The 20,786-nt window shown below is 35.8% G+C and overlaps 1 protein-coding gene across 3 annotated transcripts in view; it reads left to right on the top strand.

Moving 5' to 3' along the window:
* Cdkal1 (CDK5 regulatory subunit associated protein 1-like 1) overlaps positions 1-20,786 on the top strand; it is a 594,324-nt gene that overhangs the window by 172,778 nt on the left and 400,760 nt on the right. For all 3 annotated transcript variants that reach the window (XM_005403380.1, XM_013503828.1, XM_005403381.2), the window contains exon 6: positions 6,019-6,067. In XM_005403380.1, the coding sequence (XP_005403437.1) occupies positions 6,019-6,067 (49 nt within the window). The remainder of the gene's footprint in view (positions 1-6,018; positions 6,068-20,786) is intronic.

Genomic DNA, 20,786 nt, shown 5'->3' with positions numbered 1-20,786 from the left:
CTCATTACTGTTATTTATGAATTGTTTACTCACTCGCTCCTTTCTTCATTGTTGAGAACATATGGAGTCAGTAACAGAACATGCTGCATGCTTTTTTTTCTGTGTATTTATAACTAATTGCCTGAAGGACACAAGATACTGTTTTATTTATTTGAATTATATGCTAGAGAATAAGCTCTTATGTATTCAGATCTACAATTTATAATATTAATTAAGAACAGCTTTCCTTTTCTCCCAGAATGAACTCAGTATATCTGGATTACTGTGAGTTTTGAGTCTGTCCATGCGCATGGTGATTTTTGTCTCTCGCTGCTTCCTGCCCTGCACTGGTTTTTGCCTCCTGTCTTTTCCTTTTCCCCTCCCACCCTTCTCCTGACCTCTCTCCCGTCGTTCTTAGTTTCTCCTTTCTTTCTTTCTTTTGTCCCCACTGTTTCCTCCATTGTGCTCTACTGGAAATGGAAGTGGACAAATCATTTCATGAACTTTTCTGCTGGCTTCTAATCAAGTTTCCCCACCACCACCACCCTACTCCTACTGGAGATGGAACCCAGGGCTGGCTCAGCACATGCTGGGGAAATGCTCTACCACTGAGTTGTGGCCTTGCAGCCCCTCAGGTACCTTTTAAGTGAGTTCAGGTGGAGCTCCCAAGTACAGCTAGTAATTAAATTATCATATATGGACAAAATCAAGTTTTTCTTTCATTAAAACAAATGTATCAAGTACTTTTTGAAAATCGGAGGATATATTTTCAGTTACATAAATTCAAGCAAATTCTTTGTGACCATTAAAATAAAAGTTCTCTTCATTTTTTCTGTGCGTATACAGAAATAAACATTTAAACTTGTTATTTTGACACAGTATACTTACAGGAACTTTGCAAAAATAAGCAAAAAATTCCTAGATTTACCAAAATATTTTAACAATTCCTTTTGGTTTATATATACACACTTTTTTTTTATTCTTTTGAAAATAAATTGTGAGCATGATGCATTTCTGAATACCTGTATAATAAAAAAAACCAGAGGCATGTCTTATATCACTATAGTATTATCAAAATCAAGAAAGCATTGATACAATACTGTAACATAGGTATAGACTATTCAGATGTTGTCGTTTATCACAGTAATGTCTTTTATAGGGAAAGAAACCCTCTCCCCATATCCATAGTTGCATTTAGTTGTGAGATATCTTAATTAGTCTCCTTTAATCTGGAACATTTCCTCAAGTTTTACTTGACTTCAATGACCTTGACATTAGAACATTTCACTGCCACCAGGTCTTCAGCACTTTAAAAAAATTTTTTTTTTGCTTTTTGAGGCAGGATCTCACTATGTAGTTTAGGCTGGCCTGGAACTCACTTTGTAGCCCAGGCTGGCCTCAGAGTTGCAGTGATGCTCCTGTCTCAGCCTCCCGAATGTTGGGATTACAGGCACGCTTTAGCATTTTTTTGATCATAGCTTTATTGAGATATAACTCATACACCATCCAGTGCATCCAATTCAAATGTATAATTCCACAGTTTTTAGTATATTCAGAGTTGTGTGACCATTACTACAAAATAACATTGGAACAACTTTATCACTTTGTGAAGAAACCCATTTCTCTTAGCCTCTCTTCCATCTCTCCATCATCTATACAGCTTGTCACTAATGTATGTTGACTCCATGTATTTTCTTATTGTGGATATTATATAAGAGTGAAATTAATATGACATTTTCTTTTTTTCATTTAGCATAACATTGCAGCATGTATCAGTACTTCATTCTCTTTTGTGACTGCATGTTTTATTGTGAATGTGCCACATCTTGTTTATCAGTTGATGGATATGTGTGTTTCTACTTTTTGGTCATTATGAATAATGCTGTGAACATTTGTGTACATGTTTTTGGACATAGGCTTTCTTTCTCTTGAGAATATATCTAGGATTGGAATGGATGGATCATAGAGTAACTGTATGTTTCACCATTTGTGTTTAACTATAGACCATTTTCCAAACTGGCTGAATTTTAGTATGAATCCATTAGCAGGGTTTTAGGGTTCCAGTGTTTCCACATCTTCTCCGACACTTACATTTGTCTTTTTTATTGTAGCCATCTTCGTGGTTGTGACGTTGTATCTCATTGTGGGTTATTTTTTTTTCTTTTGGTAGTTAACACTACATAAAATTTACCTTTTTAATCATTTTTAAGGGTATGCTTCATTGGCATTAAATATGTTCATATGTTTTGCAACTACTCCCACCATTATTTCCAGAAAGTTTTTATTTTCCCAGACTGATTCTGTGTATCCATGAAGCAGTAATTCTTTCCTCATTGTGGTTTTGATTTGCATCTCTGGGTTAGTTAATGGTATTGAGCATCTTTGCGTGTTTTACTGCCCATTTGTATACCTTCCCTGAAGAAGTTGTATCTTTATGGCCCTTGCCCATTTTTGATGGGGTTGTGGGAGTTCATCATATATTGTAAACATGAAAGTCTAATGTCAGAGTATGTATATTATTTGGAGAAGTGTTTTTCCATCTTCTGTGTTGTATTCTTTCTTAATGGTGTCCTTTGCAGTATGAAGAGTTTTTAATTTTGACGTTGTCTGGTTCTCTTTATTTTCTTCCCTTGCTCATGCTTTGGTATTATATTTAAGGAACTATCATTTAATCCCAGGTTCATGTGCATTTAGAGGTCCATTTCCTTCTGTGAGTTTTAATTTCATCTGACCCTCAATTTTGTAGCAGACTGCTCTGCCATGTGTTGTTCTCTTCTCTGGGATTATGGCTTGTTGCTCAGTTCATGTGCTACAAGACTAGGTGCTGTGCTCCCTTTAAACCTCTATATCTCCAAGTACATAGGAAATCATTTTTGTTTTCTGACTCCACCATTTGGTTTTTCTCCGGTACTGGGAACTGAACTCATGACCTTGCGCTTGCGAGGCAGGTTCTTTTGCCGCTGAGCTAAATCCCCAGGCCCTGACTCCACCATTTGGGTGAGCTCATATTTTACTCCTTTTATTCTCTGTCTTCTGTCCCTAATTGAGAGCTTGATTATTCATCCACACTCATTCTATTCATATCTGTCTTACCCTGGGCAATCCCTATATCCACATGTAATATCTCACCTGTGCTCTAATCCCATACTTCCTTATTTCTTAACTCCAGTGGTCATCATCATCATCTTTGTTTCAGCAGTCATTCCTATGACCTGATCTTGGATCTTGTTACCCTTCAACCATAGTACCTTTCTGTATCAACACTCTGATTATAGTCACCTGTCCTCTTCTTTTCTTTTCTTTTCCTTCTTATTTCTCCCTCCATTTCCTATTCCCCAACCTCTTCACTTCTCCTCTCTGACTCTACTGCTTGTTTTTTTTGTTTGTTTGTTTGTTTGTTTGTTTGTTTTTCCAGTACTGGGAATCGAACTCATGACCTTGTGCTTGCCAGGCAGGCGCTGTGCCACTGAGCTAAATCCCCAGCCCCTAACTCTACCACTTCTATAAGCTTCATCTTATATAAAGTGTATAGTCAGCCTTTTTCCTGTTTGCTTATACTTAGTGTTGTTCTCCAGCTCTTTGGATCATTCTGGTATACTTTAGGTGCCTAATAAATGATGAATGAACGAGTGATGGAATTAGAAAATCATGTATTGATCTGTTCGACTCCATTACTATCACCACTGGACCTAGAGAAAAATTCAGCATACATGGAATCATTGTTAGAAATTCATGGGCTCCAATTTTAGCTACCTTCTTTCAGTACTGTTTTGCAATTTTTACATGTCGCTAGTCATCATTGTTATTCTCTATAACAGGTACTTTTGGACATTTATCCTGTTCTAATTTTATCATCCGCTCTCTCACTTTTAGCAAATGAGCTTGCTTTTTACCTCATTGAGAAAAACTGAGACCAACAAATGGAATTTGTTCAGCATCCTTCCTGAAGTCTGTTAGAGTACTAGCATTTGCCATCACACTTTCCTTCCTCCCAGCATCTCATTTCAAAGACTTGACCCCCTTCCACTCTGGGCTGGTATCATTATCTGGTCCTTGAATTTTACTCTGCCCATTTCCTGAGGGACCTTGCTCCATCAGTTAGCTCTTGTTTTTTTCTTCTCAGCATGTAAACTGTGAGACCAAAAAGGACAGAAAAGAAGTAGTTAGATATAGGCTGGGCATGGTGGCGCACGCCTATAATCCCAGCACTCGAGAGGCTGAGGTAGGAGTATTGCCATGAGTTCGAGGCCAGCCTGGGCTACATACTGAGTTCAAGGCTACACAGTGAGACTGAACTACACAATGAGACTCTATCTCAAAAAAAAAAAAAAAAAGTAAAATAAAATAAAATAGAAATAGTGAAATATAGCACACTAACTTTAACCATAACGCATATATACTCAATTTCCTCTACCAGGAAGGAGTTCTTTCTCCTTCACCTTTTTAAAAAGATTAGTCTGTATTCACTGTTCCTGTTTTCTTATGTATGATTTATTACTAGTGAACATAGCTTCCCCCTAGGGCTTTTCAGTCTGTGTGTTGCTGGTTGCCTCTGTATCATGATGTGACTGACTCTGTTGCCCATTCTGTTCTCTTTCCTTTTGCCTCTGGCAGATTCTTGCAGTGGTCAGACTTAGGGCAGAGTTCTAGTATGCTCTTGTCTTTTTTTATTTTCACATCAGGCACTGAGACCAAAAGAATATTTTTAAGAAACTTGCTGTTGTATGTGGAATACATTCTTTTCATAGAGTATTTCTCATCTCTGTTGAGTTTATTACAGCACTATTGTAATAGAATGACATTGTTTTCACAGTAAGAGTTTGGATGGATGCATTTTAGTAAATCCATCCAGTGAGAAACCAGGGAGGCTGTAACGTGGATGAAGTAGACCTATATGTGTGGATACTGAGTGTGTGCACAAAGTCAAGGTGCAGGTGTGTATACACATGCACGTATATAGAAAATAGACTTATTTCTAAATACTTAACACCAGAAAATATCTTTATTCATCATAATGAGTGATTTTTATATATGGAGTAGAAATAGAGGATGGAGGATTTTTTGTAGCTTACTTTAATTTTTCTAGGGCACGGCTATTTCTCCTGTAATATTTTTATTTTATTTTATTTTTTTTTTGGTTTTTCTCCGGTACCGGGAACCAAACTCAAGACCTTACGCTTGCCAGGCAGGCGCTTTTGCTGCTGAGCTAAATCCCCAGCCCTCTCCTGTAATAAAACAGTGACAGTTTGGGGATTTTTAGAGGACCATCTTTGACCTAGTCTTACCTGACTTTATTCTGTTATCTGCTTGGATCATACCTTTACACTGGTGTTTTAATTTTAACTTCTAAACTCTATTCACGCTTACTCAATCTCTTTTGCATTCCTCTCACTTCTTGTCATTCAAAGTCACTTTTGCTCCATGTGTCTGATTTTACTGCGTTTCCTCTGTGTTTCCATGGCACCCTGGGCAGTCCTCCCTAGTCCCTGGTGTGGAGAACAGGAGCTTTATTATTGATACTGTGTTCCATGGGTCTATGTACAGTCCTTAGCACATGGTAGAAATTCATTGAAAAGGTTTTAAAAATTAAAGTAATAATGCATAAATTTGACATAAATATCTTTAATACTAGCATGTCTTTCTGTGTAGGTTGTCCTTTTAGACCCTTTAGCCTGAAGCTCTGTGTGAGGAGGCATGTTTTAATTAAACTTAAATTTAGATCTCAGGTGAAATTTAAGATCTAAACTTAAATTTAGATGTCAGTTTATGTTGAAAGACTATCTTAAAAGAACCCTGGGCAGTTTATTGAAGTACATTATGCTATCTCCAATTATCCATGGAGGACAGGAGGCTAATAATTTCATATTTCATTATTACACAAAAGATTAGTATAGCATTTTTAAATAAGATCTCCAAATGCGTTAAAGGAAACCTGCATTGATGTGCTTAGAAAATGTGTAACATGGACTCCAGTAGAGGCATAAACAGAGTTTTTGCTCCTCTATATGAATTGCTTGTTTAACTATTTTTCTTTTCTAGGTTCAACAGATAGATCGTGTGGTAGAAGTTGTAGAAGAAACAATTAAAGGTAATTATTGAAAGGGAAGTAGGCACGTGTATATATTTTCTGAGTTACATTATGAAAATACCACTTGGTTAACACACATTGGACATCTTTACAAAAATTATTATTTTAGATATAAATTATAAAATTTTGGCCTTGGCTTCATATATTGACCAGTGAGTATACATTTGTTTGGCTTATAAATGAATCAGAGTCAGATGCTAGTCAGTTTTTTAAAATCTTATTTTTACTTTTCTATAAAATGGGTTTACTTTGAATCTCAGAAGACAAAACTTAATTAAAATTTAAAATAAGAAAAAAAAATTTTTGTACGTTTCCATAATCATGTAATATCGTGTCACTAGTTGCAGCTTTCATCTCGCCGCAGTGGGTGACTTCTGTTTGCCTCCTCTAGTTGCCTGTGGAGGCTGAGCTGTGTGGAGTGCAGCAGGAGGGTCCTGCCCAGCCCGCAGAAGGTGCAAGGCTTGAGAACAGATCGAGGTGGAAGTTTTCATGCCCACCTCCCGTTTGTGTTGGCTTGACTACTCCCCTTACCCCAAGACAACAGCTTTTGTCAGGTTACCCTCCTATTCATCTCTTCCTCTGTAATTGTTCTTTCCTGTGCCTCCTCAGGCCTGCGGTGGAAACGGCTCTTCAGCGTTACCAGTGGAGGAGTATTGTATTGTCTGTTGTTCATTTTCTTAACTTGCTCGGTGTTTAGTAAATAAGTTTATTTATAAATACCTCTTCAGTTATACAGAGAAAGCATCTGCTTTGCTGGTACCCTAACCCATGAGAGGTTAGCCTTGGAGAAGCAAAAGCTCTGCCCAGAGTGCCAGATGGAAAATGGCCTGGCCCGAGGACTGTGCTGTAACTGTCTTATTTCCATATTTGGTCCTTGTTGGACTCTTTACTTGATTCTGCCTGTTTGCATTCTTAAGGTTGCTTATGTTACTCCCAGTTCTTTAGAAACCATGTTAGGAAGATACATCAATACCCAAAACATTCAAATCCGCTGTAATTAACACAAAACCAGACAAAGTGTGTTTTTATTTTTAACTGTTCTGATTGTATCAAAATGGAAAATTACAAATTATTTGGAATGAATCCTCGTTTTCCATTACATTTTTTCTTTAGAAGATACCAGATTGTAATGTATTTATGATCGTCTCCTTTGTCATTTTGATAATTCAACAAGATATGGAACTGAATTGAAGGAAAGAACTGCAGTGTCTAAATGACATTTAGACATTTATTTCTTTTAAAAATATTACCCCTTAAGTTTGGCTTGTGTGGTCATTACAAGCTTTTTCTTTTTGTATGAGATATCCAAAAGGAATATAAATCTGTGTTTCTTCCAATACAAGTGAATATAAAGTCTTTTAAACCACAAAAGCAACAAAATAAAAAATATTCTTATGTTTATAGAATGATAATGTGACATAACAAATGATTGCACATGAATATTGCCTGTTAAAATTGGAAAAATATTTTTGTCATTAAGTCATATTTTTTTCCTCTAGTCAGCTTCTATTGAAAGAGATCCTATGGTTAGTAATATGTTTGCTGGCGTTTCATTCCATCTAATTTGAAATGCCTCAAGTGGTGGTAATTCAGGATTTTCCCAATATGGTATAATCTACAAATTTAATTGATTTTCTGTTTCTGCTAACTTCTCAGTAATTGATGGCATCTTGGATTAGTTTGACCTACATTCCCAGGATACTTCACCAAGCAGCTCTTTCTTATTTAAGACATTGCTATTAATCTTCACTCTGTCAGGTTTCGTACTTTGCATATGGTGCACCCTTGTTGATGATTGAGTAACCGCTCTGCAGAGTCCAGGGCAGATTTACTTCAGCATGTTTTACAAACTTAATGAGTAGGCGATTTTATTGGGCTTCCTATAGGACAGTATGGCCCAGAAAAACCATATTCTTGTTTACTAGAATAATTGTTATTGGTTTTCAATGTATGCTTTAAAAGAACACTTTTATGCATTCTGTCATTATGTGTAATCTGTGATAATAGCTGCTACGGTACAAATATAGTGGAAGAAAGATTGTGTATTGGTTTGACATAGTAGGGATAATTTGTAATCTCCCTGGTGTAATGACTGAAAAGGATTCTGTTAGAGAAATCAGCCCGTCACGTTTTTTGTGTATTTCTGTGACATTTTAATTTTATCAGGAAAATTATCAGTTTTACTTCCAGGCACACACATACTGACGAGCAGCACTATTATTTATCACCTACAACCTATGTAATGGATTCTTTAGAAAGACATCTTTATACACTATAAGTGGTATATTTACCTATTCCTTAATGTGGCTAATTAAGTTTGTCTAATGTTTTTAGCCACTAAAACTTGAGAATGCAAATAAATGTGTGAACTTGTTTCCCAGGAGTATGCGTATGTTTTTGTTGTGGCTTCAGAATTGTTTTGTATGTTTTTGGTTTGTCTAAATTGTACTGCTTTAATATCTTCATCAATAAAACTACTTCTATTAGTGGATTCATTTATAAGAAGACTTGGGTATTTGATTTCTTCATTTAGGCAGTGGATGGGGGCAGTTGGAACATAGTGTTCAGTAGGTTAAGTTGATAATCCTATTGTAGTTTTCATGTAACATACTGTTAAAATGGTTCACTTTTTTTGATTTTTGAAGATAAGGAAAGGAAATTACTTTAAGCCTAAACCTCATAGGCTTCCCATAACCCAACTCTTCTGTTAGTAGTCCTACTACCTGTCGGATAAAGTACCCCAGCCTTTCTTCAAATAAATAAATAGCAACAAGCGCTTACCTACTGTTAAGTCAAGCTTACACGTTAACTCTTGTGGCTCTTGATAGCAAATTGCGTAAAGATGTAAGTTTTGTTAATTATCTTAAAACTGTGTTATTGGTTAGATTTTTGTGCAAACTGTTATAGTATTAATAGGCCAGTTTCTATTTGAACACCCTTGTTTTTATGTCTGCATATTAATCATTTGCAGATATTTGATATGGTATTCTTTGAGTCCTAAGGATCTGAATTTTCAATCATTTTGCTTCATAAAAATTTCAATCATTTACAGTCATTTACTACACAAAAATAATGTAAAGCACCAGTCCCAGAATATGTTATGTATAAACTTTGTAGTGTTTATTCTAATAGGAGTTGTTCTATCAAAAATACCAAGTAGATCAGCTAATTGTGTTTTAAAGCTCCTATGCAAAATATGTTCAATTAACATATACGTATTTTTGAGACCTCTAATGAATTTACAAGGAAAAATTTTTCCATATTATAGTCTTCCTATATTTTAACAGACTTTTAAGAGAATTGGCATTTGCTATGCTGCATACATACCGTGTGTACCTTATTATGCCAGAGAGGTTTTATTCTTAATTTAGAAAATGCACCAGTTTTTTTTTTTTTTTTTTTTTTTGGTTTTTCTCCGGTACTGGGAACCGAACTCACAACCTTGCGCTTGCCAGGCAGGCGCTTTTGCCACTGAGCTAAATCCCCAGCCCCAATGCACCAGTTTTGATTAAGAAAATATAGTGAGATTGGATGAGGCTATAAATTAGGAAAAAGTGCTTGCAACTTTCTGTCATGTTTCAAATAGAAGGTGAAATTGTAGGTTAATTTTGGTATTTTCTGTTTTGTTTCAACTGTTCTTAACACAACAGTCAATTGTATTATATTGACAGTTCTTTAATACTTCATATTTGAGTTCCTTACAACTAAATAATGGAAACCAATTTGTTGCACATCTAAAATTTTGATAGGAAAATAAATGTTTGTAAAAATAATGTTATGTTTGAAGTTTTTTAAATGAAGACTTTATTGTTAGGGAAATAACTTACTTCACAACCAAATCAAAAGTCAGATATTGGTAGGTAAAATACCTAAATCAAATTTTGGAAAAATTTTGTTTGGCAGTTAGTATAATTAACCACCTGTAAGGTATCCTTTCTTTAGTGATGCCATGGATTTTTGTTAGAAAACCTAGTATTGATATTAATTAGATGCATGATAATGTTCTGTTGATTTTGACATTTTATACCAAATGTTTTTGTGATTTGTATATTTTTTTCTTTAAAAAGTGCATCCTCTAACCCACAAAAAGTAGGTAGAGTAACGCTAAACGTGCACAGCAGGTAAGTTGTAATTACTTCTGAGACCCAGAGAATAAAGACCAGCTTTTTCTTTTTAACTTATTAGCTTGATGGGTGCGGTACGGGAACTCATTTGCAGAGTCTGGGGTAAGGATATCAACTGTGGATGGGTTTTAGGTAGAAGTTTATTTCAGCTTTCGCTCCCTGTAAGAAAGTATACATTTTATTGAGCAATGAAGTAGTAATTGAAATGTCCTAATGAAAGATGGTTTCTAGCGCACGATAGCTTTATTGTAACTCTGAAAATCCAAATGTACTGCTTTAGGCTGCAATGAAAAGTCAGCTGCTGTGATGAGGTAGAGGCCTGGTGGGTACCGCTGAAGAGCTATGTTCTGTGCTTATTTTTGCTACTGGCATTGTCATCTTTGACAGCCTACCTGGACGCACTGGTTCTGTTTCCTAACTTCCTAGTTGTATTACGAGGGAGGTACTTTCCACTGTGAAATTCTTGGAGCGTATGAGTATGTAGTATAAAATTGAGTGTCAGGAGTTTGCTGTTAGAATGGGATACTGGCATTTTAGAAGGTGCTCTCTAGCAAAAGGTGTCAGAATGCGGTTAGTCTTTTTCCAGCATCTCAACTCCTACTTGCAGATTTCACTTTTTGTTCCTCTGTGCCCTCCTAGAATACGAAGTTGTGGCAGATGCTGCCTGTGTTTTCTTCAAGCTACCCCTCTACTCTCCAGTGAAGAGGGTCTTGAGGAAAACCAGTCTTTTTTTTCTTTCTACCTTCTCTCCACTCTTGTTGGGTAGTGATTGACAGTGGGTTTCCGAATGTTGTACAAGAACTTTGTGTGTCTTTGAAGCATTTCCTCTGCTAACTTTCTGGTTCCCATCAAATCGCTCATATATTTTGTTCCTTCATACATTTCAGTTCTTCTTTGATCTCTTTTTCCTTCTTTTCTTTGTTTTCCTTAAAACTTAAAAACTTTTCAGTGGGGTTACAGGAAACTTTTTTCTTATACAAGTTGATAAAAATGTGTTTATATTTTTAAAAATTCTGAATAGAATGTTTTAGTTTTACCTTGTTGTAAAAAGTGCTTAAATTAAGAGATGAGTGAGTATAACCGTTAACCCATAAAAAGAAAACTAATATAACCAATAAAAAGCTAATGAGATTCTACAGAAAAATTCTTCTGTATATGTTTTTAAGAATAATTTTTAACAGTTATGTGAAACTTATACAGTTTTTATTGTCAAATAATTAAGTCCACATTTTTAAAGCATATGGTGTATGTTCTAAATCCTAGTTATGTTTATAGGCTAGGTAAGTATGGTAATTGCAATCAAAAGTATTTTAATATGGATAACATTAAGTCTTTAACAGTTGACAATCATTAATTGTTGTCTTAATTATTTATTGTTATTAGTATATGTTTGTAGTATATGATGATTACATTTATCATGGGGAGTTGATATATGCACATAATACAGTTACTTTTTTTTTTTAATCTCCTACCTCTCCCTTCCTTCCCTATTCCATCTAATTCTTGGTCCCCTTCCCATTTGCTGAAGCTCTATTTTCATTTTTTTCTTCAGTTTTTTTTTTCTCCAACTGCTTCTATTTTCTCTTGTTTCTCCATTCATATGAAAAAGATCTCCCTACTTCCTATTTATCTATGTTCTGATTTTACTCTTTCTCTCTCTCTTTATATGCATATATATACACACACACATATACACACACATATATATGCACTATACACACACATTGTGTGTGTGTGTGTGTGTATATATATATATATATATATATATATATATATATAGTTTCTCATATAAGAGAAACCACGCAGTATTTAAGCTTGTGTGTCTGACTTTGCTTAATATTACGGTCTTGGTACATTAATTTACGTGTGAATACCTTAAGTTTATCTTTGTGGCAGAGTAGTCTACTACATTGTATATAAATGCCACATTTTCTTCAGCCATTCATCTGTTGATGGGCATTTAGGCCATTTTCAAGATTTAGCTACATTGTGCTCTTATAAACATAGGTATGCTTATATTACTGCAATATGATGACTTTAGCTCTTTCAAGAAGATGCCTAGAAGGGGAATAGCTGGGTCAAATGGAAGTTTTAGTTTTAGTTTTTTGAGGAATCTTCACAATGATTTCCATAGTAGTTGTACTGGTTCACATTCCTATCAACAGTGTAAAGGAGTACCCCCTGACACCTCCTTGCCAGCACTTGTTTTTATTTGATTTCTTGATGATAGCCAGTCTTTCTGGAGTAAGATGGTATCTCAGTGGGTTCTTTTAATTTGCATTTTTCTAATAACTAGCAATGTTGAACATTTTATGTATTTATTGGACATCTTTACTTCTGTGAAATGTATATTCATTTCAATTGCCCATTTTTTGTATTGAGTCTTTTATTTTGGGTGGTCTAATATATTTTAGTTCTTTATGTCTTCTAGATATTAGTCCTTTGTCTGAGGAACAGCTGGCAAAATTTTTTCCCATTCTGTAGATTGTCTTTTTACTCTGATGATTGTTTCCTTTGCTGTACAAGGACTTAAATTTGATATGGTCTCATTTGTTGATTATTGGTATTATTGCCTGTGCAACTGAGGTTTTGTTCAGAAAGTCCTTGCCTATGCCTATGACTTTAAGAGTTTTACTTGTTTGTTTTCCTGTAAGCTAAGCATTTCTATTTTAACATTTAGCTCTTTGATCCATTTTGATTTACATTTAGTGCATGGTGAAAGATATGGGTTTACGTTCAGTCTTCTGCCTGTGGATAACCAGTTTTCCCAGCACTGTTTGTCAAAGAGGCAGTCTTTCCTCCAGTGTATGTTTTTGTCTCCTTTGTCAAAGATGACACAGTGGAATGTACTTGGAGTTTCTGTATTCTCTATCCTTTTCCATTGATCCTATTGTCTGTTTTTGTGCCAGTACTGTGCTGTTTTTAATCACTGCAGCTTTGCAATATAATTTGAAGTCCAGGATTGTGATGCCTCCTGCTTTGCTGTTGTTACCCAGGATTGCTTTTGCTATTTTGGGTCCCTTCTGGTTCTAAGTGTTTTCTCTACTTCTGTGAAGAATGACGTTGGAATTTTGATTGCAGTTGTAGTACATCTGCATGTCAGTTTTGGAAATACGGCCATTTGGACTGTCTTGTTCTGTTATCCAGGAACAGGTGGTATCTTTTCATTTTCTGATGTCCTTTTCAATTTCTTTTTTCAGTGTGCTATAGTTTTTGTGGTAAAATTCTTTTACTTCCTTAGGTTAATTCTTAAGTATTTAATTTTTGTGGTGATATCGTGATGGCATTTTCCCCCTGATTTCTTCTTCAGCAGCTTCATTATTCATGAACACAAATGCTATTAGTTTTCATGTGTTGATTTCATCCTGCTACATTAGTGAATTTGGTTATTAATTCTAAGAATCTACTACTTCTCTAGTTTTTTTATGCCTTATATACTATCTTTTGTTTTTTTTCACTAGTTCTTAGATTAGTTTTCTTTGCATCATCAAATAGTTTGGATCCATTTTTTTGTGTTTGTATTTTTAATGTAACTCTCATTAATTGATCACCACCCACAACCCTGTCTTCTAAATCTGACACTGTGTTCTCACATTGGGTGCTCTTGTTGCCCATACTTTTGATCATATTTTTATCTCCTGGATTTGTTAGGAATTTTTTTTTATGGACTGTAGTTCTTTTCTATTTTGGGCATTCCTGTTTTACTGCATTTATGTTTTGCATCTCTTTTATCAGCTGAACTATGTATTTATTAGTGTCTTCCATAGCCTCACCTATCATTTGTTTTATTGTTATCATTTTCTGTGGAGCTGTATATTCTTTGAATTTCCCAAGGATCTTACTGATCTGTTTTGTTGCCCACTGATACCCTTTCAGATATTTCTGAAAATATCTGATATTTCAATTTCTTCTCCCCAGTGCTCTCTGAATCAGCTGCAGGGGAGTGGGGAGTTTTTGGAGGCTTTTTGTTGTCTTGTCTTTTCTTGTTTGTGTGTATGTATGTGTGTGCATGCATGTGTGCACACTGAGGTTTGCTGGTTAACAAGTGGGTAGTTTTGCTGCTTGTATCGAAACTTCTTTAGTTACTGTCTACTTTTCAGAGATATCCCGTGGGCATGCCTAAATATTGGCCTTTGCCTCTGTCCCAGGAGGCACCTTATTTGGGAGAGGAGGTTGCTGTTTATTTGGCCCAGTCCTCAGTTCTTGAAATCAGCTGCAGTATTTTTCATGACCCCCAGGCAATCCAGATATTAGCATACAGAGAAAACCAACTGATAGCAACAGCTTTGTCATCTTACCTGTAATAGTAATGTCAGCAAGAACAAGAGGGTCAAATATAACCTGGATACCTACAGACACTAAGAACCAATCATGGTACCACTCTTGCCCAAAAACAAAGAGATTTGTGAAATAGCACCTAAGTAAATCAGACCACTAGCCTCCAGTGGGTGTGGGTGTGGGGTGGGTGCCCAAACGCACCACTGGACTCAACTCTGTCACCTTCAGACTTAGTCCCCTCAGAAGTCTGTACCCCATGAAGCTGGCTTCTCACCACAGAATGCAGGCCATGTGTCCCTCCTGACCCAAGCTTGATCTTCTCTTGGGTCTGTGTCTAGCCCTTACCCTTTCTGCATCTGCCTCCCCTGGTTGTCTTTCACCCAGTCTGTGCCATAAGGTAGTGTGCAGTCCTGGAGTGAAATTCTCTTCTGGGCTGTTGGCCTCATCCTCAGTCAGGTCATCTCTGCCATGGTGCAGAGCTGGCTAGGAGTTGGTACTTTTGTACCAGTGGTGGTGAGCACGGCAGGGCAGTTCTTAAGAACTTAAAAAGTGTTTGATGAATCAGCTCAAGCTAAGGATCTCATACCCGTAACATTTTCAGTTATAAAGCTATGGCTTTTCACTTTGGGGTTCCTTTATGGTAAGTATTAAATTTTTTCAGTGAAATCTGCTTTTAGCAAAAGGCTTTTATCTTGATTGGTTTTAAGAAGTGGAAAATCAGCAACAAGCCCAAATTGTAGTACAGTATACAGTGAAATATATGTAATTGTGCATATAAATTGTATCCCTCCTGCTCAACCCCCAGATCCTCTCCTTGAAGCCTTGCTACTTTCTCCCTTTCTCATGGTGCCCCACTTGCCTGGGAAATACCCACCAGGCCATCTCTGGTACTTCATTCCTGTTGTTTGTTTACAAACAAAGTCTGATTTCCTTGAGATCTTAAGTCTCCCTAGGACAAAAGGCTCAGAATAAAATCTTTTGGGAGGTGGAGAGGGTATTTTTTGGTAGTTTTTATTTTATATTTAAATATTGATAAAATACTTCCATAAAGTCTGGCTGTGGTGGCGCATAATCCCAGCAGTTTGAGCAACCCCTTTAATCCGAGCAATCTGAGAGGGTGAAGCAGGAAGATTACTGTTTGAACCCAGCCTGGGCGTGCATGACCGTAGTGACTTGGTAAAACACTGTCTCAAAATAAAAATTATGCTTGTGTTGAGTCATGCAAGAAGGAGAGGTTTGATATTTAAAATTCCCAGAACCTCCAACTTTTGCCTTTATCCCTCTTAAAATTGTCTTATGATAAAATATAAATAATAAATCTTTTAAACAAATACAGTCTTGAATCTTATATTGAGCGAAAAGAAGTGAATAATCACAATGACAAAAAAAAACAACTGGCATTATGCACGTTAAACACTGTAAAATAAAATATGCAGGTAAAATATCAATATTTCTTCTGAAAATCTACTAAAAGTTCTCATACGTGAAACCATATTTTGGCAGTAGTTGATTAAGCTGTTTTGACAGAATTCTTCTGTGCAATAATGCATTTAATTTCTAAAGTAAATGTTGAATTTAAAATTGAAAAAAAAATTTAAAAAGGTATGTGTGGGGGTGTAGCTCAGTGGGAAGGGCTTGGGTTCAGTACCCAGCACTGAAAGCAAGCACAATGATAGCAACAACAAAAATACGTCATGCATAGATTTTTAAAGCATGTGTTTAGTATTACTGAACTTTCGTTTTATGTGTGTGCATCAGTGTGCTTTGTTGCAGTATAAAATATACAGCCCCGCTATTTTTCTTACATTTCTTCATTATTACTATTTCTGTAAAAGAACAGTGAAAACACGTACCTCAGAGGGTTGAATACTAAGCGTGTGTTCACAGCCCTGCGAGCTCCAGATGCACCCTGCCATTCACATTGCCTTTCTGTGGCCTACAGTACAAATGTATTCAACTCTTGAATGGAGATGGACAAGGACAGACTGGCCCTTCCAAAGTTGTGTCTGGAGGACAGCTCTCAAGCTTTCTGTGCTTCCCATCTTTCCCGCCACACTTGGTGGTGTCTTTACTTGAAATACTCATTTGTGATTGAGAGTGGGAATCTGAGCTTCAGTTTTAAGAGTTAAATGTGGCTTAGAAGGTCTTGGTGTCTTGTATCTTACTGTCCTCAATTTCTAGGTGCTTGAATGCCATCTGTTGAAAAGGTTGTTGTCTTTGCTGCATTGTTGGTGCAGTAACTTTGGGAATGTAGTTTGGAGCATGAGAAATGATGGTGTGCTGTGTTGCTGCTATGGGTGCTTTGCATACTGACCCAGAACCTCATAGCTTTATTGGTGGAAGTACCACAGCTTGGGAAATATCGAACAAATGTAGACTTAAGAGAAGTCTATTGTAGTAAGGCAGCCAGTGATGGGAGGAGTTGTATTACTGGTCAGTACTGAAGTTGAGTTATTGATGTGGAACTGCTTTGATTTGTGAGTGTTTTGATGTATGATATAGATTGTGAAAAACTCTATCAGAAAAGGTGTATCTGCTTGTAAAAGATACAAATAAGACATAAAATTAAATACGTCATGTAATTTACCTCCAGAAGGCATCTCCATTAGAATAATAGAACATTTTGCTTATGTGGATTGTTTGTTATGTCTATCTACCCTTTGTTTAAAATAACTTGAAGTAAATATTATTAGTCATACCAACAATACTATGCATAGGTAGGAAAAAAAACTGAAGGACCTTCCATTCCCACAGTTTTTTTCCTTATTCTTTTCAGTAGTTTTTGTCATACAGAAATTTAACATAGTTAATATCAAAGTATAGTTTTTCTTGTTCGTGTTTAGTAGGAGTTTTAATAGTATATAATCCTCAAATTTATAGGGAGATAAACTGAGCACTGTTGATCTTACCTTACCTCGTAATCCACCTGCGTACCAGATACGGTGTTGAGGTGTTTATACCGAGTTGCGCTCTGAGACATGCCGGGGTAACAGCAGTGCCTCGGTGGGCTCACTTCACATTTACTGATTTTCTTTGTATTCTCTGTTTTTAGACAATCGATTCTTACCATCCTTTGCTTATTTTAGTGTCTTTACTAGGTACCATTATGCTAGTTAAAATTTAATTCTTCCTACCTGCTGAAAGGGAAGAAAAGGTTTAATTCTAGTAGCTGAGAATGGGAACTTGAATTGTAAAGATCTGGTATGTTTGAGTTAGTTCTAAGAAAATGTGAAATTTTCCAATAATGACTTATGACAAAACTCCTTAAATTGAAGGAAAATTTTCTTTCTTCTTTTAAGATGAAAACATTTCAAGGGAGGGTCACGCTTTTGAAAGGATATCAGAATTTTTTTGGGGGGGTTAAGTGCTTTATTTGAGGAATTATATTAAATCGATTTAGAGAGAAAAACTTTTCATTACAATTTTGCTTTTTTTTTTTTTTTTTTTTCAATTTTGCTTTTCTTGTAATTGAGTAGTTAATAATGCCTGCTAAACATAGATCAGGTGGTAACTCTTTCATAGAAAAACACTAAATTGAGCGCTCTCAAACAATATTCTAATTGCTATGATCAAACTCTCAAATAAGAATGTATGTCTGTGGTAAATTTACTCTTTCATTTCTTTTCATTTGAATTTTCTACCAGTCCTTTCCTGCCCTCTGCCCCCAGAATTGTGTTGGATTGCTTTACTAGGAAGTTTTCCAATGGACTGACCCTGAGCTGAGGATTCAGACACATCTCTCAGTGTGTAGTTAATAGGACCAAATCCATGTGAAGTAAGAACAATCAGTAAGCACATGATCAGGAAAGCTTGACATGAACCCTCTTTGAGGTGGTGAGGTGAGTGGTCACATGTTAAGGAAATACAGTGAATGGTTTTAAAATTAGGTGCGTGAATAAAGTATTGAAGGAAAGTCTGGTAGTTTTATAGACTTTTAGAAGAAAAAGAAATTAAAGGGGGAGTAAACAATAGGAGTCAGGACCGGGGATGCAGCTCAGTGGCACAGCGCCTGCCTGGCAAGGTCCTTAGTTTGATTCCTGATAACAAAAAAAAAAAAAAAAAAAAAGAAAGCCCCAACAATAGAAGCTGCCAGATCATTGTTGGTTCTGTAATATGTAATGATATACTGAAGGTAACATCTACCTACATTAGTCTGTGAGAACCAGGGAAGATACGTTTGTGCGTAGGAACGTAATTAGTTTAATGTATGTAGATAGCTACAGTTCTGTCATTTGATTAGTGTATATCCTTGTGTCCCAGGGGTTGGATCTTTTCTGTTTGTGAATGACCATTAAAATGGGCTTCTTCATGAAGATTCCAGGTTGGGCTTCCTATTAGAGATGATGAGATGTTTTCTTCCTGCTCTGATAATGTTTGCTGCCACTAGCACTTTGGGATTTAGAAAACATCTTTGATTTTGAAGATCTACAGACAACATTGAACATTGATACAAGTACATAGCAATTATTTCACACATACTATGCAATATTTCGTTTTTCACGTAGGTTTTTCAGTATTAGAAATTCAGAATGTGTACAAAGCAGTGAAAAATAATTTCGGCCTAGTGAAATGATCTAGTCACATTCTTTAGTGGATTTGATCAAATGTTAAAGCCAGTATAGAACTAGAGTTTTGTAGCCACTTATATAAATAACTGCTGAAAGCTTTCTAGGCTTCAAATTGAATTTAGTTTTAACGAGGTTGAATTTTTTGTGACACTTATAAGTAACAATTTAGAGAAATGTTTATTAAGGACCATTAATAAAACCACTGAGCTACATTTTACCATTATTTCAAGGAGAGGAAATGCAAATTTACATTTAAAATGGAAAAGATGAAAGATTTTTAGAAACATAAAGTTTGAGTGTGTCCCATTCTACATATAAGGCAATCTTCTTTTTCATCTTGCATTCAAAGTACCTGTCTCTATTTTAATCACTTTGTATCTTTGTCACCGTCTCCTTGGTGGTCTCATGTTATTATCAGTTGATCTCATCACACTGAGCATCCTTCTTCCCATCTGCTCCTGTTTCTTTTGCCTGCCTTAATTTCTTATTACATGAACATGACATGCCTTATAAACTGATATTTCCACTCTGTTTTCTTGTCAGTTCTGTTACCCTGATGTCTGTCTTCTCTCTCTTTCCCTTAACTCCAGCTGGAATGGTGGGAAAATTTGCACATAAATCAGTACTTCTGTTTTTCCATAACCGTAGTAGGCATCAGTGGCTAAAGACAAGCGATCAAAGAAGGAAAGTGTGAGGGTGGTCCTAGCTTCATGGTCCCTTTGTAAGTACAGCACGGTCATTTTCAGCATGAGTCTGCTCCAGAAATTTCTGTTTTACTTTTTAGGACTCAGGGGTCTCAGCACCTTCCTTTGCTTCTATGCCTTTGTTTCTTCCCTGTTTCCTTTTAGAGAGGTCCCATCTTGAAGGAGCCTCCTTTAACTTTTTTCTTTATTCTGCTGAATTTGAATTGGTTTTAAAAGACAACAGTATTGATAGCTTCACATAAAATAGATAAGGAGTCACAATATGTATGCTTATAATGTAGTCCATGGATTTAAGGAACTAAACAGCAGTTCATTTTGAGATAGAATTTTTGAGAGGTGGTATATCACAAAAGTTTTCTTTTACTAATCTCTTTTTAAAGAAATAATTGTTGTATGGATAGACTTCCTTCTCGTCTTTGGCTGGATATGACAAGTACCTTTTATGTTATTTTCTACTTTGTCTTTAGTGTGCTGTATCTTTCAATTAAAAGAAAAGAAGATTTTTGTGAGCTCTGCTACACTTTAATGAATCATTGGATTGGAAAATAACTCATATCATCAAGCAGAGATATGTTCTTTTATTTGCATGTAGATAGTGAAGATGAATAATTTATCAAATGTTATTAGTGGAAGCTGCATATTTCTGGAATCTCAGCAGGATATAATGAAATTTGTCTCATGCTAGTATGAAAACAACATGTCATTATTGAACTGGCATCTCTCAGAGAACTATTATGTTATGTCAATCTCACTTACCTTTTTAGTAACTGGACTTTTGATTAAAGAGTTCATCTTATCTTAAAAATTTATGGAATTTGGTTTGTCAAACAGTTGCTTGACTCTGAGTATGTTTCTATGTTAGAGCAAAAAGTTTCAGAATGAAGTACTTGATGTTTCTTATTAAAGTGATCAGTGCCAAAAGGCTATGACTAATGGTTTTGACTAATGGTTTTATTACTTCTGGCCTTGAAAATCTGTCTATTGGGGATAGGTTTGAGCAGTATGTCTTTCTGAAATGGGGAGGGGGTGAAACATATATATAATT

The sequence above is a fragment of the Chinchilla lanigera genome, unplaced genomic scaffold (assembly GCF_000276665.1).
Source record: "Chinchilla lanigera isolate Chin_1 unplaced genomic scaffold, ChiLan1.0 scaffold00082, whole genome shotgun sequence".
In the NCBI taxonomy this organism is placed as follows: domain Eukaryota; kingdom Metazoa; phylum Chordata; class Mammalia; order Rodentia; family Chinchillidae; genus Chinchilla; species Chinchilla lanigera.
This window is presented reverse-complemented; position numbering and strand designations above follow the sequence as displayed.